Source organism: Lithobates pipiens, unplaced genomic scaffold (assembly GCF_037356315.1).
Source record: "Lithobates pipiens isolate NorthernLeopardFrog02 unplaced genomic scaffold, aLitPip1_a1.2 Scaffold_27, whole genome shotgun sequence".
Taxonomy (NCBI): Eukaryota; Metazoa; Chordata; class Amphibia; order Anura; family Ranidae; genus Lithobates; species Lithobates pipiens.
In genome coordinates, this window is record NW_027507788.1 from 163,178,325 (window position 1) to 163,205,330 (window position 27,006).

A 27,006-nucleotide genomic window follows, 5' to 3' on the forward strand; every position below is an offset into this window, starting at 1 on the left:
GATAAGAAACTAGCCATTAGGCCAAAGTTTTTGTTATACTGATACTACTGTCTCGTGTTTCAAAACAACAATGTATAGAAACGTATACATTTTTTTCTTCTTTTCGTGATTGAGAAAATAGGGCTTATTCAAAAACGCATAAACAAGCCTCCAGTGGTTGTATTAGCAGTAATTTCTATTATATTATTGTTACAATATATTGGAGAGATGATATGCTTACTTAATCGGATCCTTTTACATATATCCTTGGCTTATGAATATTATAAAAAATGTTTTATAAAAATACATATCTATTGTTGAATATTAAATCATTGAAATATATTAGTCTATATTATGAATATGAAGGGTGTAGGTTTAAAGTCCTAGGTATGAGGATAAATATACAAAAGTACATCATCAGTGGTAATATTTATGAATAGCCTGCGTGTTTCTTGTAACCATGACTTAACTTTCAAGTTATGTGAGAAGTTAAGTTAATGGCCTTATCCAAAACTTTCTTAAAACCATATATCCCATGAAGAGACAAAAGTCTAGCAAAGTCTGACATAAAATGTAATTAAAGAGACATCTCATGATAGTTTATCGTTTTTATTCTTGGCTTCAAGTCAAAGGTTATTTAGGATGAGAAGTTGGCATCTTAAATAACATTCCAAAATCAATTTTAATCCAACACTGCCCCCTATTGATCATTGTGCGTAAGGGAAAGTACTGCCCTCTGCCACTAGTTATGAGGGAAATAACATGTAATTGAAGTCCTTCATGTTGTGAAAGGCATATCCACACCTACTTTTTGGGGGATAAAGGGTGGATACAGACAGCAGTTACGCTGCTTTCACACTGGGGCGAGTGGGCGTTGACAGTAAAATGCTGCTAGTTTTAGCGGTGCTTTACCTTAGTTTTAGCAATGCTATTCGTCCACTAGCATGGCACTTTATACCCCCACCAGTGGCCAAATAAAAGGTGTCCGTGTAGCGCCACTGCCGAAGCAGTGGCACTTTGGCAGTGGTGCCCATCGATTTCAATGGGCAGGAGCGGTGTATACCCTTCACTGCCCCAAAGATGCTGCTTGCAGGACTTTTTTTTAATGTCCTGCCAGCGCAGCGCCCCAGTGTGAAAGCGCGGAAATATCAGAAAGAGAAAGGTCCCTTGGGTTACACAGCTGATATTGATCAAACAAAAGGTTTTCAGATTTCTGGTAAAGTATACCGTATTTATCGGCGTATAACATGCACTTTTTTCCCCCTTGAAATCAGGGGAAAATCGCGGGTACGTGTTATATGCCGATCCTCCGTGATTTTTGGGCTCCGAGAAGGCTTTCAGCCACCGAGTACGGCCGAGTACGGCTGAAGGCGGCCAAAGGCCACCGAGTGCGGCCGAAGGCGGGCAAAGGCCGCCGAGTACGGCCGAAGGCGGCCAAAGGCCGCCGAGTACGGCCGAAGGCGGGCAAAAGCCGCCGAGTACGGCCGAAGGCGGGAAAAAGCCGCCGAGTACGGCCGAAGGCGGGAAAAAGCCGCCGAGTACGGCCGAAGGCGGGAAAAAGCCGCCGAGTACGGCCGAAGGCGGGAAAAAGCCGCCGAGTACGGCCGAAGGCGGGAAAAAGCCGCCGAGTACGGCCAAAGGTGGGCAAAAGCCGCCGAGTACGGCCGAAAGCGACCAAAAGCCGCTGAGAACTACCGGGCGCCGCCGAGATACACAGGACATCTCAGCGGCGCCATTTTTAAAAATAAAAGCTGACATCACTGAGGGAACAACTATGCACAAGGCTGCAATGACGGACAGGCTGCATGACAAGGCTGCAATGACGGACAGGCTACAATGACAAGGCTGCAATGATGGACAGGCTGCAAAGGACACTGACAAGGCTTCAGATGGACACTGATAAGGCTGCATTGATGGCCATTTAAATGTAAGATTTTTTCCTTAAATTTCCCTCCTAAAAGTTTTTTACCTTAAAATTCCCTCCTAAACTTGGGGTGCGTGTTATACGCCGATAAATACGGTAATTTTCTTGTGCCTATTGGTAATTTAATTATTTTAACAAATACATAGCTAAATCATTAAAACCTGTGTCACATTAATATTGGAATGGTTTTATTTTTAACTGCAGTATGACATACTTCTGTTCCAAATAAAGAGAAATACTCATTTGGTATATCTCAACAAAGCTGAGTTGAAAGTCTTGTCAATGGTTTAGTTGTGATGTATGCTTAAATATAAAATTCAACAGTGATTTATCTTTACTTAAATATAAGTCTTGGTTAAATTACCAAGGCTGTATATGGTAGAACAAATTTTGTCCATATACTGTTAAGAAAAGTTTGAGCTTGCAAGGTCTGCTTGTTAGAGAGAAGTCACATGTCAAAATCAACACTTGTTTGTTTTCTTAATCTGCAGAGCCACTGAGAATCTGTTAACTATTTACAAAGCAGTTACTAAGTTTTAAGACATAGGTATTTTAAAACTAAAGCTTGTAGTTATTGTCTCATCATCTGTATTATCTATAAGTAACACAGAGTGCAGGATCAGTAGTAATGCAGAGGTCAGAGGGCAATAGTAACACAGACTGCATGAGTCAGTAGTAAATAATGCAGAGTACAGGGATCATTGATAAATAATGCAAAGGTCAGTAGTATGTAATTCAGAGTTTAGAGGTCAGTAGCATGAAACAGTGTCAAGAGGTTATTAGTAAGTAATACAGAGTTCAAAGGTCAGTAGCAACACAGAATGCAGGGGTCAGTTGTAAGCAATGCAGAGTGCAGGGGTGACTGGTAACACAGAAGTTCAGATGTCAGAAGGAACAGAGTGCGGGGTCATTAGCACAGGATGAATCCCCTGCTCCCCCCTGTAAATTTCACACACCAGACCTCAGATGTAGCAGAGCCCAGCAGAGTGAGGACAATCTCCCCAGGTCTTCCCTCAAATGTCATAAAACCTCAGACCCGAAAACCTTCTCTCAGCTCTGCATTGCACATTGCTGCTCTGATTAGAGGTCTGAACAGTGGCAGAGGGGATCAGGAGCTATCAGCTTAGCTGGCATGTGATCTACACATAATGACTGACTGGTCGTCGACCCAAAATTGTGTTGTTTTACAGTAAGGCCAAATTGCATTAGTTTGCAAAAAAACTGCTCAGCCTCCTTAGTCTTAGTGTTGAGCACTAGGTCTAGGCAGAAACCAAGAAAGCTTTCTGCAATCTTCAGTGGCAGCAAGACACACACTTGTCTTTGTACGCCTCACCTGGTTGCCACCACACACTCTTGACACCATCTGAACCAAACAAGTTTATATTGGTCTCTTCAGACCACAGAACATGGTTCTAGTAATCCATGTCCTTAGTCTGCTTGTCTTCCACAAACAGTTTGCAGGCTTTCTTGTGCGTCATCTTTAGAAGAGGCTTCCTTCTGGGACAACAGCCATGCAGACCAATTTGATGCAGTGTGCGACGTATGGTCTGAGCACTGACAGGCTGACCACCCACCCCTTCAACCTCTGCAGCAATTATACATCTATTTTCCAAAGACAGGCTCTGGATAGGACGCCGAGTACGTTCATTCAACTTGTTAAACTGCTGTATAGATATGGTCACTGTGCTGCAGCTCTGTTTCAGGGTCTTGGCAATCTTCTTATAGCCTAGACCAGTGATGGCGAACCTTGGCACCCCAGATGTTTTGGAACTACATTTCCCATGATGCTCAACTACACTGCAGAGTGGATGAGCATCATGGGAAATGTAGTTCCAAAACATCTGGGGTGCCAAGGTTCGCCATCACTGGCCTAGACCATCTTTATGTAGAGCAACAATTCTTTTTTTCAGATCCTCAGAGAGTTCTTTGCCATGAGATGCCATGTTGAACTTCCAGTAAACAGTATGAGAAAGTGAGAGTGATAAGACCAAATTTAACACACCTGCTCCCCATTCACACCTGAGACCTTGCAACACTAATCAGTCACATGACATCAGGGAGGGGAAATAGCTAATTGGGCTCAATTAGGACATTTTCACTTAGGGGTGTACTCACTTTTGTTTCCAGCGTTTAGACATTAATGGCTGTGTGTTAAATTAGTGATGGCCGAACTGTTCGCCCGGCGGTCGTTTCACTGCGAATTTCCGCTGTTCGTGGTCCGCCGGTTCGGCGGACTAATGGCGCAGTTTGCCCGGTGGACTTCCGTGTTTACTGTGTAAAAGAACTTTGACCTATGATGACACATCCATAATGGGGTACAGGACAGCCAATTGAGACATTACAGCACATGGACACTTGGACATTCCCCCTAACTTATAAATAGACCCGATCCGGCGGCCATTTTACATTCTTTCTTCTGTCACTATAGGGAGAGGTTGCTGTGTGGAGCAGGGAGAGATTGGGGTGACCCAAATCGCTAGCTATTTGGTACACAAAAGTTCTTTTCAGGACTGGTATAGGTGTTAGGTGTAGTTCACAGTTCAGGATATAGGTTTGCTGTGCTACTGATTGTTGCAGCAGCCTGAGGGTCTTTTGTCAGTTTAGAGAAAGGGACAGGACGGTTTGTCTGCTGTAGGGACAGTCAGTTTAGTCATAAGCTGTTACTATCAGGTCCACAAAAGTGCTATTCCAGTTATTGTTCCAGTAGCCTCTGTTTTGTCAGTTTATATAGGGACAGGCAGGAAGCAGTGTGTGAGGCAGTGAGGGTCAGTTTAATCAGTAGCTGTTACTATATTAGGTCCACAAAGGTTCTTTTCAGGACTGGTATCAGTGGTATGGTAATAGGCATGTACACGTATAATATTCTTTCTTCCAAATATAGAAAGAATATTATACTTGACTGCTGTCCTTCCTCTGCAGTCTGCTAATCATTCACAACCTACTTGTTCCAGAAAGCTCCTTATAAGGACTGGTAATAACCTGGTGTAGGGTGCTATAGTACATAGGGTTGAGTGAGGTACAGTCTGCCATTTTATAAGGACTGGTATAGGTCCACAATACATAGGGTTGAGGTGCACTACTGCTGACCGCTGCCCTATACCGCAGCAGTCCTTCATCGGTATAGGGACTGATAGTTTTGTCACAGGGTCATTTAAAAAATGACAGGCAGAGGAAGAGGCAGGCACTTCTGCAGTGGTGGTAGGGGTAGGGCAGGAGCAACAGGCTTGAGCCAAAGTGGGAAGTTGCAGAAGGTGCGTTCAATTACTTTAAAGGACGCACCAGACCTGGTGGAGTGGCTCACTCAGCCTTACTCTTCTGCACCCTCCTCATCCTCTCGATCTGCACCCTCTTCTTCACTCTCTGCTATGTGCACCCCCAAAGACACTACCACCAACAACACCCCCACCACCACCACCACATACCTTCCGCTTGAGTCACAGGAATTATTTTCCGATCCATATCAAGACATTTCTGATGCGCAGCCACTCTTGGTATTGGATCAGGAAGAGGAGGTAGCAACAACCGCTACTCAGCAGTCTGACGACAGTACCCAGATCAGCCCAAGGAGGAGGTTGGTCTCCGGTGTTGCTGCCTACTCCGAGATCTCTACTTATAGCGGTGGGGAAGGTGACAGACGATGACGTGTCTAGTGATGTCACGTGGGTGCCCACAAGAGAGGAAGCGGAGGGGAGTTCAGAGGGAGATATGGACCAGCAGATAGGGAGGAGAAGCAGGAACAACTTACATTGCACACGAGGGACAAAGCAGACTGCTAATGTATCAGGAGCGAGTCATCGACCCTGTACGGTCACATCTGGCGCTCCCAGGACACCGGCACATGGCTCCGCAGTGTGGGCTTTTTTTTAACGTGTCCGCTGTGGACAATAGCGTTGCCATCTGCAATCTTTGCAGTCAACGCATTAGTCGCAGTAAGCCCAACACTCACCTAGGGACGACCGCCTTAAGAAGGCACCATCACCAAGCCGAGTGGGAGCAACGGAACACACAAAGCCACACTCCAGGCTCTCACCGTCCAGCCTAGTCTTCTACTTCTCCTTCTCCTCTCTCCTCACAATTGTCCTCCACTCCACCTTCCATCAGGCCAAGCTCACGTTTTTCTGCAAAAAGGCCGGCTTCCGTGGGCCTAATGTTCGAGCGTAAAAAAATTATGACGCCGGATAACCCTCTTGCCCAACGGTTGACGGCTGGCTTGTCAGAACTCATAGCCCGCCAACTACTGCCATATAAACTGGTGGACTCGGAGGCCTTTCACAAATTTGTGGCCATTGGAACATCACAATGGAAGGTCCCAGGAAGGAAGTATTTCTCAGAGAAGGGCATCCCAGAGCTATATGGCCATGTTCAGAGGCAAGTGAATGCATCTCTGGTACACAGTGTCTGTGCCAAGATACATCTGACCACAGACACGTGGTCTAGCAAACACGGCAGGGAAGGTATATCACTTTTACTGCCCACTGGGTGAACCTTCTGACGGCCGTCAAGCATGTAACCCGTGGCACCCGTGTAGATTTGGTTTTACCGCCACGGATTGCATGCAGGCCTGACTCTTCTTCTCCTCCTCCTACTCCATCCTCCTCCCTCGCCTCCTCGGCTGACTCCTCCTTTTCCGCTGCTAGCGTCTCTTCCGCTGCGCCGCCCAAGCTCCCCAGAACCTATTCGACATGCCAGGTGAGACGTTGCCATGCCGTGCTGCGGCTGTTGTGCCTGGAAGCCAAGAGCCACACTGGCCCGGCACTCCTTTCAGCTTTGCGTTCACAGGCAGATCAGTGGCTAACACCGCTCAATTTGACAGTTGGTAAAGTGGTGTGTGACAACGGTGCCAATCTGCTTAGCGCATTGAAATGGGGTAAAATGACGCACGTGCCATGCATGGCACACGTCAAACTTGGTAGTGCAGCGATTCGTTGTCAAATACCCTGGGGTCCAGGACATCTTGCGGCAGGCAAGGAAAATCTCGGCCCATTTCAGAAGCTCTTACACGGCCATGGCTCGCCTTGCCGACATTCAGCGGCGACACAATTTCCCGGTCAGACATCTTATTTGCGATTGCCCGACGGGATGGAACTCAACCTTCTATATGCTTGATAGGATGCTCCAGCAGAAACGTGCAGTTAACGTCTACCTGTATGAACTCTGCGGCAGAACAGGTTCTGGGGAGCTGTTTTTTTTTTTCACCGCGCCAGTGGCTGCTTATGCGTGACGCATGCAGACTTCTACACCCATTTGAGGAGATCGCCAAACTGGTCAGTCGCAGCCATGACGCCATCAGTGACATGGTACCTTATGCCTTCTTTATGGAGCGTGCATTGCGTTGTGTCATTGATCAAGCTGTGGAGGAGCAGGAGCGGGAAGATGAGGAAGTCGCAATGCTGGATGAATTCCCGGGGGGGGGGGGGGGCTACTCTGAGACAAGTCAACAACAGGAGTCTGAAGAGGAGTCAGAGGAGGATGGTGCCGGGGCGGATGAGGAGGAGCAAGAAGAGCATGCTTTAAACCTTTCTGGGATCCCTGTTGTGCGTGGATGGGGAGAGGTGAATGAAGAGGACGACATTATCCTGGATGATGAGCAGGAGCCAGGCCACCACACCGCTTCCACTTTAGTGCAAATGGGGGCCTTCATGCTCCAGTGTTTTAATAGGGACCCCAGTATAAAAAGCATAAGGGTCAAGGACCAGTACTGGGTGGCAACGTACTTAGACCCCCCGGTACAAACACAAAATGGCAGAAATGTTACTGCCGTCACAGAGGGCTGGCAGAATGGAGCACTTCCAGGCCTTGCTTCGAGAAATGCTGCATTCTGCCTTTGCGTGCGCTGGCAGAGGAGCGATTCCCACTCCCAGAGAAGGAGTTGCGGGTACCAATCCAACAGCGCCTGCAAGAAGAGGCCGGTTTGAAGATGTGTTGGTGACTTCGGATATGAGGTCATTCTTTCAGCCGACCTATCGACAGGTGTCACCCGGATCCAGCATCAGGGAACGCCTAGACCGTCAGGTGTCCGACTACATCGGGTTAACGGCCGCTGTGGACGCTCTGATCTGCAATCGAACTGTTGTTAACTACCTCACATTTCTAAAAATGAATGAGGCATGGATCTCGGAGGAATTAAACACATGTGACCAGTAGACCATGTATATGTCTATAAACAATTTTTTTATTGAGCACAGAGACCTTCTTTTTTCATTTGGCTCACTTCCTTGTCCAAAAAAAGCACACCGTACTATATGCCCGTACCCTCCTCTTTGAAGAGGTTGAGCGGTGTCATATTTCTACTGGGGCTGCTTATTATGAGGGGCTCCCACCATCGCTGTGCTGTGCAGACTTGCTCCTGGGGCTGTACCTCTGCTGTGCATATTTTGAGGTGCTCCCACCATCCCTGTGCTATGCTCATTATGAGGGGCTCCCACCATCCCTGTGCTGTGCTGACTTCCTCCTGGGGCTGCTTATTATGAGGGGCTCCCACCATCCCTGTGCTATGCTGACATCCTCCTGGGGCTGCTTATTATGAGGGGCTCCCACCATCCCTGTGCTATGCTGACATCCTCCTGGGGCTGCTTATTATGAGGGGCTCCCACCATCCCTGTGCTATGCTCATTATGAGGGGCTCCCACCATCTCTGTGCTATGCTCATTATGAGGGGCTCCCACCATCCCTGTGCTATGCTCATTATGAGGGGCTTCCACCATCCCTGTGCTATGCCGACTTCCTCCTGGGGCTGCTTACGGTGCAGGTGTCAGTGCTGTATATCACGGTGCTGGTGTTAGTGCTTTAGGTCACGCTGCTGATGTCGGTGCTCTCTATCACGGTGCTGCTGTCAGTGCTGTATTTCACGGTGCTGGTGTCAGTGCTGTATTTCACGGTGCTGGTGTCAGTGCTGTATTTCACGGTGCTGGTGTCAGTGCTGTATTTCACGGTGCTGGTGTCAGTGCTGTATTTCACGGTGCTGGTGTCAGTGCTGTATTTCACGGTGCTGGTGTCAGTGCTGTATTTCACGGTGCTGGTGTCAGTGCTGTATTTCACGGTGCTGGTGTCAGTGCTGTATTTCACGGTGCTGGTGTTAGTGCTGTATTTCACTGTGCTGGTGTTAGTGCTGTATTTCACGGGGCTGCTGTCAGTGCTGTACATCACGGTGCTGGTTTTAGTGCTTTATGTCACGCTGCTGATTTCAGTGCTCTCTATCACGGTGCTGCTGTCAGTTCTGTATGTCACGGTGCTGGTGTTAGTGCTTTATGTCACGCTGCTGATGTCAGTGCTCTCTATCACGGTGCTGTTGTCAGATCACTCTATCACGGTGCAGGTGTCATTGCTGTATGTCACGCTGCTGGTGATCATCTCCTGCACCCTCTTTGCCTACCCTGACCTTCCCTCTCCTCCATTGCCTTCATGCGCTCCACATTCCTGAATTGTCACAACAATTTACCATATAAAAAAAGAATGCTTGTAGTTGTCGATCCCAGATTCACCTCATACATGTTTTATGTCATTGGCCATGTGGTGGGACTATGTTTGCACAGCTATTAATTATTTTGTGGCTGCAAATTTGACCTGTAGGTTTGCAAAGTTCGCCTCCCATTGAAGTCAATGGGGCCCACCGCGAACGTTCCGGTTCGCGAACTATCGGCCGCGTTCGCAGTCTGCGTTTACGGAACGTCCCGTCGGAAGTTCGTCCATCACCAGTGTTGAGTTATTTTGAGGGGACAGCAATTTTACACTGTTATACAAGCTGTACACTCACTACTTTACATTGTAGTAAAGTGTAATTTCTTCAGTGTTGTCACATAAAAAGATATAATAAAATATTTACAAAAATGCGAGGGGTGTACTCACTTTTGGGAGATACTGTATATGTATATATACATTCCGGTTTGCAAGTGGTTTACCAGTGGCTGAAGTTATCAGCCAATACCCCGGTATCTTTTTTATCAGCCAGAATCTGAAAGAAAGATCACGAAAGCAGTCCGAGCGGCTAATTAGCCGCTGTATCGCTTTCAGAAGCAGCAGGAGGGAACATTACCACCCCCCCACCAGATTTTCTCGGGCCTACTGTTTTTACCGGAGTGCCCAAGAAACGATTGAACAGGTCACGTGGCTGGCCATGGATGTTTCCAGAGACCAGGTCATCTCTTTTTTTTTTTTTTTTTTAAGTCGCACACACATAAATGAACAGTGTTCGCAGTACATGTGAAGTATCGCAGCAAACGTTAGAGAGAGAACAGTAATTATAGCACTAGACCACCTCTGTAACTTTAAACAGGTAACCTGTAAAATATTTTAAAGGGTTGCCTATGAGTATTGTAGTTTGTCGCCAGTCCATGAGCAGTTTTAAAGAGTAACATGTTCGGTATCTGTTTACTTGATGTAATATCAACTTTTATATTTTACCAAAAAATTGGGTTATATATTGTTTTTTGCATCAAAAATGTGTATTCTTTTAAGTTGCATTTGAAAAACAGCTGCAGAAATACCGCATGACATAAAATATTACATAAAATATTGCAACAATTGCCATTTAATTCTCTAGGGTCGCTGCTAAAAAAAATAAATAAATAAAAAAAAAGATATATATATATATATATATATATATAGATAGATAGATAGATAGATAGATAGATAGATAGATAGATAGAGATATATATATAATGCTTGGGAGGGGGGGTTCCAAGAAATCTTCTAGCAAAAAATACTGATTTAAAGTTGCAAACAAAAAGTGCCAGAAAAGGCTTGGTCGCCAAGTGGCTATACTTTGGTCAGTTGTTTACCACCAACCCGACCTCTGCACCAACTGAATGCTGTCACGCTTTGGCAATCTTATAAAATAATTTGCTATTGTGTTTCAGGTATTCCAGAGACCATCCTGTTTTTCTGAGGCTCAGAGATTTTTTCTGGGTCACATCGCAGTCCAAATTTCAACTTCCATATGGCACAAATGGCAGTGGTAAGTAACATGGTTAAAAACAGACTATGTTTTTATAATTAATATACCTTCATACACAATCAGAAGTTATGTATAAACTAATGTATGGCGAAAAAAATAAAATGTTGTCGTTTTAAATAGTCAGGAAGAATTTGTACCCCTGTCAAGTATATATTGTTCACTGAAAGTAGAAGCAAGGTTCCAGAGTCTGGAGAATCAGCTTGCACCATTAACACTTTCTGAAAGTCTGGGGCTACAAGTACTGCTTTCTGTCAATAAGCCCGATGTGACTGGCAGAATGCGGTTTCTGCCTGGGATCCCAGCAGATGACAATGGAAGTTTATCTTTTTGAGGTCAGTCAATTGTGTGGCCAAGCTGGCAGTCAAGATCTACATACCCAGATAGTGGGCCTCTTTCGGTCCAATCATGCACCATCAGTCTTAAGTGTCATCTAGGTAGACTCCTGAGAATTCATTATGTGATCTCAGGCTATTGCTCTCTGAAAGGTGGCTAGGGCCCCTTGCAGCCCAAATAGAATATTGGTATAGTGCTGTTAGACAGAGAGGTGACATACCAGGCTGGACCCAGTCCTTCAATTAATTTGTCCATCTGAAGAATTGGATATGTGTCCAGCTTGGAGATTTCATTTAACTTTACAACCTCTCAGCAGGCTTTGGAAATATGGTACAGCCTAAGATTCAAGCAGACCACAGGGTCTGGGAAACTATCATGCATAATTAACTATTTTATTACCAATTAGTTAGGAATGGCAAGTTTGAGAAAGTATCTGAATTACTCAGCAACAATTCCCTGGACTCCAGGTTTTGAAAGACAAATGGTCTCCACTATCACTTTTTTTTTTTTTTTAACATGAGAATCATGCACTTCCTGAATTCTCTGGTCTGCTAACCACTATGGCACACGAGAAATTAACTGCAACCTCTAAATGCCACTGGTGTATACAAATTTACATCATTCTCTCTATTCGTTCTAGCTCCACCCCCCCCCCCCCCCCACAAAACTAAGGCAACTATGTGCTTAACCGGACCCCACTGATCACCCTACACCCCCTACTCCCACATATTTTAGTCATCTGCTGACACCTTAGTGCCCCTTCTTCCTACAAAGTGGCTCTTTTGTTGAGGAAGGATCCCTTAAGAAGCTTTTTGCACAGTTGTCCCATTTCATTGCAGTGGCAATCTCATTCAGTGACTGGGGTTTAGTCTGGGAAACCCAGTGGTAGTTTCTTGGAAAGACTGCACACAAAGCAGCCCAGTGTGACCAGCTTCATAATTTTAGTGGGGTTTGCACCTCAATTTGCAGCTAATCTTGGTTCAGGTTATAGAGCACATGGGCAGGTTTAGATCAGCCTTCAACATCTTCTAGTTATATGCTGATGCAGGGGCCAGGTCAAAGTATGCCTGCTGGAGATCTTCAGCCAGAAAAGTGCATGCTTATCTGCGCAGTCTGTCTTGGGCAATACCTCTCCAGTGATAATCAGCTCAAGGGCACCAGATGCCTTTCAATCCAGTCATTGTTTGTACAGCTGGCTTCACGGCTTTTGTGAGAGTTAGCTGGCCTCTGGGAGTCTCCCAACTTCCTGGGTCACTGCATTTTGGAATACTTCAATTTCTCCAGCAAAGAAACCATTTTTTGTTGTGCAGCTACTGCCTCCTCATTGTTCTGAACTGTGGGTCGGTGTCTGCTGCTACTGTGCCATAGCCTCTTTGAAGCAGGTTCCCGCCTGCATATTTGCCCCAGCAGATTGGACAGCATCTCCTCTTTTTCTGTGTGTTTTAAAGCAGTATTAAACACAAAAACAAAAAGGTAATATTTTTTAGCTTACCAGTCATTAGATGTGGTGGTTGCATTCATTTTTTATTTAGGCTTTTTTCCCTATTTTTTTAGCTGGTGATCCAACCAGTAACAACATACGCTTAAAAGAGACAACTTTGGACAGCAGCATTATCAACCATATTCTCCAAAAAAACTCCAATGTTAAATCTAGGGCTTTCTCTTTCACATTGCTCCAATACGCAATGCCTCTTTGGGGTGCAGCCCTCCTCAGACTGGAATAACCTCAATAAAACACAAAGGAAGGTGCAAACACTTTGTGTATTACCATAGACAAAATTATTAAATCCACCAAGACAAATGGATACTCACAAGCAGATAAAAACAGCAAGCAAAAAAATGATGTACTTAGCCAAATGAGGTGTAACCTATCCTAGGATCAAAAAGATAGAATGGCTGATGCGTTACAGGGGACATGCTCCCTTCCAGAGCTAAACCAACTGGTAATCAGTGGCCATTTAAATAGTCTTGGATATGGGGTCATCCTCCAAAATGGGCAGGCATATGGATGGAATCATACTAATTACCATATGTACAGTGGTTTCAAAAAGTATTCACACCCCTTGAAATTTTCCACATTTTGTCACGTTACAACCAGAAATGTAAATGCATTTTATTGGGATTTTATGTAATAGACCAACACAAAGTGATACATAATTGTCAAGTGGAAGGAAAATGATAAATGGTTTTCAAAATTTTTCAGAAATAAAGATTTGAAAGGTGTGGCGTGTATTTGTATTCATCTCCCTTTACTCCGATACCCCTAACTAAAATCTTGTGTAACCAGTTGCCTTCAGAAGTCACCTCATTAGTAAAAAGAGTCCACCTGTGTGTAATTTAATCTGAGTATAAATACAGCTGTTCCGTGAAGCCCTCAAAAGGTATGTTAGAGAACCTTAGTGAACACACATGATCATGAAGGCCAAGGAACATGCCAGACAGGCTAGGGATAAAGTTGTGGAGAAGTTTAAAGCGGGGTTAGGTTATAAAAAAATATCACAAGCTTTGAACATCTCACAGAGCACTGTTCAATCCGTCATCAGAAAATGGAAAGAGTATAGCACAACTGCAAACCTAGAGGGGCTGCAGAGATCCACAGCCCAGGTGGGAGAACATGTCCACAGGACAATTAGTCATGCACTCCACAAATCTAGCCTTTATGGAAGAGTGGCAAGAAGAAAGCCATTGTTGAAAGAAAGCCATTAAAAGGTCCTGTTTGCTGTGTAACCCCACATGGCTTCTTGCAAACTGCAAACATGTGGAAGAAGGTGCTCTTGTCAGATTAGACCAAAATGTAACTTTTTGGCCTAAAAGCAAAATGCTATGTGCGGCAGAAAAGTGTGGCTATGTGAGCAGTTGCGTCTAATTCTCAGAAACTGCCCCGTTGGTATACCTCTGACCAAGTACTTAGGATAATGGCTGGTTGCCTCAAGAAGGGTGTATGCTGCCGTTGCTTTACGAAATGTTGTTTTCATGGACAGATGGTCTCCATCTATCCTTATTAGGAGGTCCAGAAACAAAATTTTGTCGTAGGTGAATGTTAGGCATATATTACGGCTGTTTTCATTCAGTTATTTCAATAATTCTTCAAGAAATTTGTGCGAGAGAAAGTGAGATGAAAAAAGATGGACGACAAAACAAATTATACAGGGGTGATAACCCTTCCCTATGTTTTCCAAAAAGCTTAAAAATAGTTTTTTTGACTGGAGCTACACTTTAAAAATGTACCAGTTGAAAATTACAAACAGATTCAACTTAACACAACAAACCTACACAGTCCCTGTCTTGTTTGCACCGCCTGTATACTGCTGTTCTGAGTATATAGGGCCTGGGGGCCACACGCATTTCCTTTTTTTAATATGGGTACAGGGTTCCCCTTAATATGCGTACAAGACCCAAATAGGCTGGTAATGGGCAGGGAGGGCTACCCATGCCATTTTTCTCAATGATTTTCAACCATATTGCAGGAACCAGATATAACATTAAAACCGCAAACAGTTTTAAATGGTGTTATTTCCGTTTAATGTAATTTTGTGCAGGGACTGTTCTAAACACGGGAAACGCATGGCACTTCACAGGCATACTACAGACACCCCCCAGGCACCATATTTAAAGGAATATTTCACTTTTTTTTTCACTTTCATTGTCAGTAAAATCAGTGCTCCCGCCAAAACGGCCATTTTTAAAAACATTTTAGGCATTGACCCATGTCCCCTGGGGCAGGAGGCAGGTCCCCAAACCCTTTTTAGGACAGTATCTTGCATATTAGCCGTTAAAATTAGCACTTTCCATTTCGAACGTTCGAGTCCCATAGACTTCAATGGGGTTCTAACGTTCGTAACGAACGTGGGGTCCGTTCGAAAGTTCTGGTACGAACCGAACCGGGGGGTGTTCGGCTCATCCCTAGTCCTGATCCCTTTGGCATTTAGATTGTTTAGTGTGTCTTAAATTTGTTTGTGTTTCAATAACGTCTTTTTTCAAAATTTGTTTTGTTTTATAAACTCCAGTTGGTCCTTGAAGGGTTCAAGTTGTTGCAGACTAGCCATAATTTGTGATGGTAGCTCAGAAGCCTGTAGTTTTTTTCTCCTCCACTATGAGTTTCATTACGGACACTCCGCGATTAATACATTCCTGCTTCCATTTAGTTAAAATACGTATATTATGTAGGTGTTCTGCTGGAATGACACGTTCACATAATCCTCAGGGAATTAAACCTTTAGCAATATAGGATTCTAGAGATAGAATGTCCCATTTCCTATTTAGTTGTTTATTGTAATTTTGCTGTTTATTGGCTTCTTCCCCTCTGTCGCTAAAAGGGAGTCTGATTTCCTCCTCTATATCATCTCCAATTGCAGACACCATCAGTGTACAAGTATCTATCTGAGCAGTTACACTTACAGCAGTAATAAATGCAATCCTATTTTAAGGCTTTCTAATGTTAAATAACACTTCCCGCCTCAGAAATGGTCCTAAAGACCAAAAAGGCATTGTCATGGTTATGCAATAGTTTATCAGCTTACCTCTCACCATGTGTTCATCTCTATAGACCAGCCACTCTCACCTGACTGCTTTTATAATTTCTCCTCTAAGCATGGCTCCACCCCAGCTCCTATCAGAGAACTCTATATTAACCTGTGCACTGCAGGCCAGCCATGCTGATCAACATTTTGTGTTTGGCTTCCTGTTTCCTGCTTGCCATGTGCTGTTTGTGTTACCGACCTTGGTGTGTTCTCGACTATTCCTGTTTGCCTGTGACCCTGACCTTTTGGCATGTCCTAGACTATTCCTGTTTGCCTGTGACCCTGAACCTGAATCTTTGGCGTGTACTCTGTTGTCCTTGTCTGCTTGTGGCACCAACCTTGGCTTTTTCCCTTACTATCCCTATTCTTCTGTTGCCTACTGTGGGTGCGAGCTAGGGGACCCGGGGGGTCGTGACCTGGAGCCAGTTGCAGCCCAGTCCATCTTCACCACTAGAGGTGAGGTCACCTAATAGGGTAGTGTTCCTTATCAAAACAGGAGAAGTAGTCAAAATAAAAGGGTAGTGGGAATAGGACCCAAGGTGTCCTTACCTTCAGTGAAGGAAGAGGAACAAACTGCGGTTTAACCTGATATAAAACTTTATTAGAACAATTTCTAGAAATAAATACTTATCATTGAAAGGAAAGCATAAACAGGGAATTAAATGTCCTAAAAACTGACAACATTGTCACTTACAAATGCATGCCCATGAGCTCAGCCATATCCCATTCATCCACACGTGTCAATCATCTCAAGTTAAGTGTGATTTATATATATAGAATGCTTTCATGTCTTTAGATGAGTTCTGGGAAACTTGGTAGCACAAGTCAGTACCCGTATTGTGCTTAACCATGGACCTCCAGACTCCCTATAGAGCTACTGCATTAAGTCTTTACAATTTGAAAAAAGCATTGGTCATCACAGACAAAAAAAATGCAATTCTGGCTAGAAAGTATCCCTGCTAGTTCGTGAACAAGACAAGTTTGATTTCTGGGTGTAGCACTGTCCATCAGTAAAAAATGCAGCACACTGATGTAAGCATGCGGCTTGAATCAAGGAGAAACAATAGATCCACAATAAGCCTGTTAGTCATTCAGCACCATGTTTCCATGCTCTCTCTCGCTATCCTCTCCTTGTGCCTCCGGTCCAGGACCTCTTCATGCGTTCTTAAAGGTGGTCCTAACTGCACCCGAGTTCAGGCCCAAGGTCACCCCCCCAGACGGGGAAGCTCTCTTAAAGGCCTCAACAGCCTCCGCACTCTCTCACTCCAGCTCTTCCACCTGACAACTCCTCCCCAAATGGGCTGTCCCTGGGTATTTAAGGAGGCCTGCCCTCTGCCAATCCAAGTTGGGGATTGGTCAAGGCTCCATAGAAAACGCCAGACAGCTCTACCTCTGCTCTCCTCCTCTCTTTCCAGAATCATCTGGAAAGAAGAGGGAGGTCTTGGCAATGCTGCCTGTGAGTCACCAGCTGCTACCCTGAGCCACTCCCAGCCCAGAATGAAACCCCTTGACCACTAGGCACTTATACCCCCTTCCTAACTAGGGGGATGGAGGGAATAGATGTGGGATTAGGCAGAGGGGTGGTGGCATCAGTGGCAGAGGAATAGATGGGATCAGGCAGGGGGTGGTGGGATTAGTGGCCGAGAGATAGATGGGATCAGTGGCAGAGGGGCGGTGAGGTCAGAGGCAGAGAGATGGCAGAGATCAGGCAGAGGGGTGGTGGGATCAATGGCAAAGGGATAGATGGGGTCAGGCAGAGGGGTGGTGGGGTCAGAGGCAGAGAGATGGCAGAGATCAGGCAGAGGGGTGGAGGGGATCAATGGGGTCAGGCAGAGGGGTGGTGGGATCAGTGGCAGAGGGATAGATGGGATCAGGCAGAGGGGTGGTGGGATCAGAGGCAGAGGGATAGATGGGATCAGGCAGAGGGGTGGTGGGATCAGAGGCAGAGGGATAGATGGGATCAGGCAGAGGGGTGATGGTAGTGGAGGGATAGGATCAGTGACAGTGGCACTCACTTGCTCTCAGTGTCAGTCGATTCCCCCTCCTCCATGCTAATCAATGTATCTTCCCCCTTTCAGAGCCTCCAGTGATGGCTCTCCTGATGTCAGGCCTCCTTGAGCTCCTCCCCCTGTACTGTACTGGCTGTCAGCTCATCAGCTGACATTCTGCTTCAGTGAAGGGGCTTTATCCATTATGCAGGCGCTGCCTCTGTGTTTCTCCCGGAGAGGCAGAGCACTGCATGGAGAGATAGATGACATCACCAGACATCGATTTGGCCGACTCGCAGCATCGGTGCAGCATCGTATGAATTGCGATGCACCAATGCTGCGATTATATTCAACACCCCTACCTGATATACTGATGGCCCATTTCATTTCTTAAGACATTAACAAGCCAGAAAAGTACAAATGCAAATGAGACCTTTTGGGAAAGCAGACATTCCAGGGTATTTCGTAAGAGGCATGGTGAGTTTTCTGACGTTGTAATTTTGTTCCCAAAATTCTTTGCAAAATGAAGATTTGTCTTTTTTTTCACAAAATTGTTATATTAACAAGTTATTTCTCTCACATGGCATATGCATTCTTCTAACGTCACCCCAAAACGCATTCTGCTGCTACTGCTGAGTATGGCCATACCACATGTGTGAGACTTTTTCACAGCCAAGCCACATACAGAGGCCCAACATGCAGGGAGCATTGTCAGGCATTCTAGGAGCATAAATTACACATTTAATTTCTTTGTTTACCTATTACACTTTAAAAGGCCCTGGAGCACCAGGACAATGAAAACACCCACAAAATAACCCCATTTTTGAAATTAAACACCCCAACACATAATCTAGGAGGCATAATGAGACTTTTGAACATGTCATTTTTTTCCACAAGTTTTTGAAAAATGTGGTCAATTAGATATTTCTAACACATATCATGTACATAGCAAAAATTACACCCCAAAATACATTCTGCTGCTCCTCCTGAGTATGGCGATATCACGTGTGAGACTTTTACACAGCTTGGCCACATACAGAGGCCAAACATGCTGGGAGAAGCATCAGGATGAGTACTGATGTGGCACGTATGAGACATGGATGGGCACGTATGAGGCATGGATGGGCATGGATGGGCATGCGCGAGGCACGGATGGGCATGCGCGAGGCACGGATGGGCATGCGCGAGGCACGGATGGGCATGCGCGAGGCACGGATGGGCCCTTTACCCTGATCTGTGATACGCCGGGTCCGGAAAACCTATCAATTACGGACACTTCCGGGTGCACCCCAGGGGGCGCGCGGGAGGTGTGTGCTTGGGAGGATGTCCCTTGACACCCTCCCAGAGCTAGCTGACCGTGCTGTAGCCGTCATTGGTCCGGTCAGCAAGTATAACTACTTAATACATAAAGTGGTCAATTACAAACAAAATCCTCACACACCGTATTGATCAAAATATATTTACAAGTATACAAAAACATATGTATACAGAATGGAGTAGAAGCACAGGGATCAATTAAGGTATCAAGTCCCAAGTTGAGTGCGGGGGTACAACAGTAGGCTGCAGACAGTGACACAAGGGGTTAGTTAATTAACACACTCAAACGATAAAAAAAAATTACACTGAAGTCTAGAAACCCCACCCTAAACATCTTGGGGTAAACACACTAAAGCCCCATACACACTATCAGATTTTCTGCTGATTTTGTTCCTTCAGATTTACCAAAACCATATAATATGAGGTCAAACCTTCCGCGTTTAAATTTGTATGCAATCAGGCAGGCCCTTGCACTACATGGTTTTGGTAAATCTGAAGACAAAAATCAGCAGAAAATCTGATAGTGTGTATGGGGCTTTACATATAACCACCAACATGCGGGAGACTATGATAAAACCATAATGATAAAATGCTAGGGCTCACCTTGTATTTATATGGCTCAGTATAATGGGCAGTTAAAGGTGGTGGGGCTCCAGCCAACACATGGAACTCAGTTAGCTACATTTACTAGTTACACTGAGCCGTACTAAATCAAGATGAGCCCCAGAGTTTTATCATTATGGTCGCTGATCCCATATTATACTGTTTTATGGTCATTTATATTATTTGTATTGTGCAATCATGGTAGCGAGGTAATGGTTACTATATTTTCAGGTCTTGTGACCATCCTAAATACCTCATTGCCTATGCCAGGTCAGGTATATCTATGCAATATCAGTTCCTCCCATGTGTTAGAGGTTACATGCAAGGGTGTTTACCCCGAGATGTTTAGGGAGACGTTTCTAGATTTTAGTGTGAACCGGCTTCTCCATAGCGAGCCAGTCACAATCTACTGACATGCAATTTGGATACGGGTTTCGCAATAGTGTGGACCCAGCCTCAAACAAGTTAATATGGTATACTTTCCTATCCATTTACTAATGTTAGAAGCATAAGTATTATATAAATAGTTAATGTGGATTGTCAGTACAGAAGGTTTATAACCTCTGAATGGGGTTATGTCTGCATCTTTATCTCCATTGGGGAGATTTACTCTAGATTTCTGTCCAGGGGACACTTATCACTGGGAGAAAGGTAGAGGGTAATATAAAATATGATAACTGTCACCAAAACAAAAAAGGGGAATTCTCCTCAGTGGAGATACTGGTTCCAGTGACAATTGTTTAGGTTAGGATTTTCCCTCTTTTCTCCTGTTGTGTCAAAAAGGAAGTGAAGGCTGGTCTGCAAAATTGGGATACAGAGAGCATAAAAACCTGAGTTTCTAACCCTTCCATATGACAAGAAGAATAAAATAAGTTTTGACTAGTATTAGATTCGACTGGGAGTGCCACGCTAAACTCCCAGTGGAATACTGGAAAGAATGGTGCTGATGTCACTACACTGTGTCATTCTTTGTAGTATTCAATACAACCCACACTTAAAACAGGAGGAAGAGGACCCTGGAACATCATTTGAGGAAAGCAGAAGACTGCTGGATAAAAGTTAAGTGTATAAAAAATAATGTGAAGTTCGGAGCTAGAGGGAAAATTGAGGGTAGTGGTAAAAAACTGGAATTGGGCTTTAAAGCAGAACTTATAAAATCTAATTGTATTGTACTGCATATCTTTAGATATGTTGGCTGCCCTCTGTTTTATTTATTCAGCCTAAAAACATTTTCAGCAAATACAGAAAATACCTGTTGACCTTCCCAGAAATGCAGCATCCTATTCACTTCCTTAAAGCTGACCTAAAAGCATAAACCAAGTATTGTTTTGTTTATATAAATGACTGATCCCATCACCCCCCATGTAATGGAGATGAACAAAGTTATAGATGTTTGAAATCCAGTCTAAGTGGCAACCATGGAACACATCATAGATACAGTAGGAGAGTGAACATAGCCACCTAGAAATAGGAAAGTATGTAATTCATGAGATCACCAGGTGAAGATACGGGAAAAGAAGCCAACTAAAGCAGTCCCAATAAAGGTCTGGTAAACTGCAGTGTTTAAAATTTTTTTGTTTTCGGGTTTAGATACAGTACACTTTATACATGGCTTAAACATAATTATATAAATGTGCACAAAAATAAGATAAAAATTCAGATCAATAACTAAATTAACTAATTCCTTTCAGAGGACACATTAATGCAGGTGCTGGCTGTTGCAAATGATTTCCACATTCCACAAGAGATTGAAAGGTAGTGCATCTTTATAATAATAAAATGGCTCAATCTGGTTAATTTTACCTGTAGCCTAAAGGGTAACTCCACTTTTGTTGATAAAAAAAAAGCCATCCTCTCTGGGTGATCAATGTACAGTGCAGAGTTTTTTTTTTAAATGTGGCAAATTCCTGCCCCTTTCTGCTCTGGAGAAATAGTTGTTTGATGATGTCCTTGGCTGCGACCTGGCTGATACTTCTGGAATCACTGAAGTAGACACAACTACTGCAAGTGACCACCACTTGCTTACAGGTCCCATGCTAAACGGGTGGCCTGCTTTATTGTGAGCACAGGAATTTGGTTGCTCGGCACGGATGCCATTCAGGGAATGCCTTGCATGAAAGTGGAGTTACTGTTTAGCAGACACCAATACTTGTAAACAGATGAACTGGAGCCTCTCCAGCCTGATTGAAAAAGATAACAGAACAGGCCCCATTCACACCTGAGCAGAGCGATTTTAAGGTGCTTTTATTTGAGAGTTTTGCAAGCATAATACGAGTGTTTTAGAAGCGTATCATAAGCATTTTACATATGTATTCAAGCTTCAGGTGCTTTTATTTTAGCCACTATAAAGCACTAGGGGGGAGATTAGGGGTGGAGAGCTGTTTTGCCAGAAAACATGCAACAAAACGCTAGCAAAACTCTTGAGAAACACTCCCGTTAAGTGTTTTTCAGGGGTTCCCATTGAAGTTCATGGGGCCAATCTGCCTCCAATCTGCTCAGAAGAAGCTCATGTATTTTTTTGCTACAGGCAACAAAACTCAGATGTGAACAAGGGCCATTGAAATGAATAGGATTATTAGAGCTACAAGCTTCAAACTGAAAAACTCTCCGGTGTGAACAGGGCCTAATAAGAGATAAGGAAAGGTTTAATTTGGGCACTGTAGACAATCTGTAAACATTCCATAAAGAAGGCCTCATGTCTCTATGACCATACAGTGATGTCATTTATTTCCTCTGCCTAACAGGTTGCAGTGTAAGCGTTGTATTGTGGTTGGGAGTGGATACCGCATGAAGAACAGCTCTCTGGGTGAAATTATTAATACGTATGACATAGTGATTAGGTGAGGAAACCAAAAAATGTATTTGATTTTATAAAAAATATTTTTTATGCTGCTTCATTAGTTGTTGTCATGTGCACTGCTCCACACTACAAATCCCATAGTACATTTTAGGATTGAGGAAGAGAGGGTGGCTACATTCCTACATACAGTGATACCATGGAGAACAAACGTAGCCATCTTCTAACAGGAAATCCGGTCAAATCAGCAGAAAAAAAATGGAAATTTACAGGATGATGAAAGCACTAGAAGGTACTTTTTTGAGTTACAAATATATAATTTAATGGGTTTTTGTTTTTCTATTGTCTATTTTCTAAAACAACTTTACTTTGCCTTTTGGTCACTAGGGAGCCCGTGTAGCCGATGCGAGTGTCTAGCGGGAGAGATGACCGAGCGAGAACCGGGATCTGTGTGTGTTCATACTGATTATGAACACCAATCTATTATCTCTCCTAGTCAGTCCCACCCCCCCCCCCCCCCACACAGTTCAAAAACAGTGAGGGAACACAGTTAACCCCTTGATCACCCCCTAGTGTTAACCCCTTAACTGCCAGTGATAGTTATACAGTAATCAGTGCATTTTTATAGCAGTATAATTGTCACTGGTCCAAAAAATTTGTCAAAAGGGTCCGATCTGTCTGCTGCAATATCGCCGCCTCGATAAAAAATGCAGGTCACCGACATTACTAGTAAAATAATAATAATAATAATAATAATAATAATAAAAATGGCATAAATCTATCCCCTATTTTGTAGGCGCTATAACTTTTGTGTAAGCCAATCAATATACGCGTATTGCGTTTTTTTTTAACCAAAAATATGTAGAAGAATACATATCGGCCTAAACTGAGGAAAAGGTTTTTTTTTAATTGGGATATTTATTATAGCAAAAAGTAAAAGATGGTGGTTTTTTTTTCAAAATTTTCACTCTTTTTTTTTTTCTCCAATACTTTATTTTTGCAAAAGGAGACAGATACACGATATGGTACAGAGAGACTATCTAGTAGGAGCAAAGCAAATCACAAAATGGTGAGACATTACTTGTCAACATAACAGAGCTTTCCCCTTCTTTTAAAAAAAAAAAAAGAAAAAAAAAAAAACTTGTAGTTTGAGATGGCCTAGGAGCAGGCTGGTGAGTCTCTGCACCCTGCGCGTCAGATCTCCCCCTTTTTTTTTATTCGTGGTGAGCCGTGTTATTATACAGTCAGGGAGAGCCCAAGGGACTCAGAAAGAGAAAGTGGAAAGCAGGAAACATTGAAGCGAAGAAAGGGAAAATGGAGAGAGAGAGGGGAAAGAGAGGAAAAAAAAAAAAAAGGGAAAAAGGGGGGGGGGGGGGCGGGGGGAGAGAGAAAGAAAAGTCCGGCCGTCTCACAAAGCACATAGGCAAGCGATTTTCCTTAAGTGTGTAGGTCCTCTTCATGAGAGGTAGGGAGTTAGTTATGCATATTCCTCAGACTACATAAATTTGTGCCAGTTAAACCATTTTTTGGTGTACTACTCATGCAGGCCCTTGTCAGTAGCTACCAAGTCTTCCAACACACTAATGTCCGCCACATTTTTCAGCCAGGTGGCAATTGACAGTGGCTGTGTCTGTTTCCAGTATAGTGGAATGCATCCTCTGGCTGCCATGACCAAGAGAGGGAGAACGGATTTCCTATATACCCTACTGGGAATGTTGTGGTGGTGTAGAAGGAAAAAGACCAGGTCTTTCGGTATCTCTCCATCAGTGAACTTCTGAACGATTCTATGAACCTCAGTCCAATAGGGCTGCACGTGGCCTGCAGGACCAGAAAACATGGAGGAGGGAGTCGATCCCCTCCCCGCATCTCCAGCCTACGTTCGAGCACTGGGGAAACATTTTATGCATCTTCCCTGGGGTATGATACCACCGGGTAAGCATCTTGAACCCCGCTTCCTGGTGTTTGGCACAAATCAAGGTTTTGTAGGTAAAACAAAGATTCTGTACACCTGTTCCCTGGTCAATTACGTCCCCAGCTCCTCCTCCCATCTGGTGATGTATGGGGGTCTGCTGTCTACTGGTGACGTTACTAACAACTGGTATGTCAAGGAAACCGCATGGGATAATGTAGATTGATCAGGCAGAGCCGGTCCAACTCAGTGAGTGGTCTCTGAAATACCGCTGGGGGAGGTAGAGATCGGAGAAAATGTGATAGTTGGACCTTCTGCCAGAACGATATTCCCACCAGGCCTGTGTCAGTCATAATTTGTTGTCTCGTCAGCCAACTTCCCTCCGATATGTAGTTGCGAGCCTGTGACCGTTCAGTTGCTTTTAGATTTTGAAATCTGGAGTCATGTAGACCAGGAGTAAAAGCTGGGTTCTCTACAATGGGCAGGAGCGGGGAGGGTAGGGGTGCTAATGAAAAGCCCCGAAAAGCTTCCAGGCTCAGTCTCCAGGTTTCCCCCACCGTGTGATGATCCAAGATCGGCTGAGGTATGTCTACCTGACACCACGGGAGGGATTCAAGCGGCAACTCCATCAGCATGTGCCCTCTCCATCCACTGCTTAAGTGCCCCATGGTGACACCAATCCAGGACTCTGGTTAGATGGCAGGCTATGTGGTATAGGCAGACGTCTGGAAATGCCATACCGCCCCTGAGTTTGGGGAGTCTAAGAATGGATCGCACCAGCCGAGGAGGCTTTTGTGACCAGAGGAAGTCAACCAGAGCTTGATTCGAAGTACCGTATATACTCGAGTATAAGCCGAGATTTTCAGCCTCTTTTTTGAGGCTGAAAGTGCCCCCTCGGCTTATACTCGAGTCACCGCTGTCTGACTGCTCGATCAGCGTATCGAGCAGACAGACGGCGGACATTAAAATTCAAAAGCCGCGCCTCCTTCTCCGCCTCCGCCTGTGATAGGCGGAACACTGAATTTCCCAGCAGTCAGTGTTCCGCCTATCACGGACATCCGCTCATTCTCGTACTACGGACGAGGATGAGAGGATGTCCGTGATAGGCGGAACACAGGCTGCTGGGAAATTGAGTGTTCCGCCTATCACAGGCGGAGGCGGAGGCGCGGCTTTTGAATTGTAGAATGGCCGCCGAGAAGAGCGGCGATCCTGGAGCAGCGATCCATCGGCGAGGCACGGGACGGAGGAGGCACGGGACGGAGGAGGCACGGGACGGAGGAGGCACGGGACGGAGGAGGCACGGGACGGAGGAGGCTCGGGACGGAGGAGGCTCGGGACGGAGGAGGCTCGGGACGGAGGAGGCTCGGGACGGAGGAGGCTCGGGACACACACACACACACACACACACACACACACACACACACACAGGGATGGATGGATGGATACACACACACACACACACACACACACACACAGGGATGGATGGATGGATACACACACAGGGATGGATGGACGGACACACACACAGGGATGGATGGATGGATGGATGGACGGACACACAGGGATGGATGGACGGACACACACACAGGGATGGACGGACACACAGGGATGGACAGCCATGTCTCACCCTCGGCTTATACACGAGTCAATAAGTTTTCCAGTTTTTTGGGGGTAAATTGGGGGCCTCGGCTTATATTCGGGTCGGCCTATACTCGAGTATATACGGTACTAAGGCCTGTAGATGGTATAGAAGGCAAGGCAGTACATTTTTACAATGTTGCACCTGCCAAGCCAAGAGAACATGCCCGCCTGCCAGGCCTGCAGGTCTTTCTCGATTGTTGACAATAAAAGGGGGAAGTTTAGTGAGAAGACCTCATTTAGTTTTCTGGTGAGATGAATCCCCATGTATTTAATGTGATTAGAGGCCCATTTAAAGGGGAAAGCCTGCTTTAGCAGCTTTAAGATGGAGGTCAGCAGAGATATGTTCAGTGCCTCCGACTTTTGATAGTTGACCTTGAATCCCCGATAGCTTCTTGTATGTCCTCAACTCCGCAAGCATGTTTGGGATCGAGATCAGGGGGTTGGACAGGAAGAAAAGAAGATCAACCGTGAAGGCAGCGATCTTGGGAAAGAGAGAACTATCCAAGTGGAAGCCAGTGATATCCAGATTATTACTAATGGTCCTCAGGAATGGTTCCAGGGTCAGAATCCCCTAGAGGCGATTCAGTTCGCATTGTGCGCTATATAAGTATTTCATTCATTCATTCATTCAGAATAAAAATCAGGGGAGACAGAGGGCACTCCGCTGGCGGGTTCCGTTAGTGATCTCAAATGGGATAGAAAGGTGGCCATTAACCCTAACCTGGGCAGAGGGGTGTGAGTATATAGCCTGTACCCAGTGCAGCATCCTCTCCCCCAGGCCTATAAAGCTCAGCGTCTCTGACAGGAATGTCCAATCCACCCTTTCGAATGGCTTCTCAGCCTCTGTGGAGAGGAGCAGGAGTGGGATCTGACATCTCTGAGCGCCATATATTAGATTGAGCGCTTTGGTCGTATTGTTCCTGGCTTCCCACAGTGGGACGAATCCAACCTGGTCAGAGTGGATGAGGTGGGGTATATGCCTTATCAGGAGGTCCTTGCCCTCATTTGGGATTACAGCAATATGAGCTCAAATGCCGCATAC

The 27,006-nt window shown here is 44.9% G+C and overlaps 2 protein-coding genes across 4 annotated transcripts in view; one reads left to right on the forward strand and one right to left on the reverse strand.

Moving 5' to 3' along the window:
- The window catches only part of LOC143934323 (uncharacterized), a 532,031-nt gene that overhangs the window by 344,062 nt on the left and 160,963 nt on the right, over positions 1-27,006 (reverse strand). The gene's annotated exons all lie outside the window — the stretch shown is intronic.
- LOC143934322 (CMP-N-acetylneuraminate-beta-galactosamide-alpha-2,3-sialyltransferase 4-like) overlaps positions 1-27,006 on the forward strand; it is a 308,070-nt gene that overhangs the window by 221,273 nt on the left and 59,791 nt on the right. For both annotated transcript variants that reach the window (XM_077457838.1, XM_077457839.1), the window contains 3 exons: positions 10,759-10,856; positions 21,309-21,372; positions 22,362-22,457. In XM_077457838.1, coding sequence (XP_077313964.1) covers positions 10,759-10,856; positions 21,309-21,372; positions 22,362-22,457 — 258 coding nt within the window. The remainder of the gene's footprint in view (positions 1-10,758; positions 10,857-21,308; positions 21,373-22,361; positions 22,458-27,006) is intronic.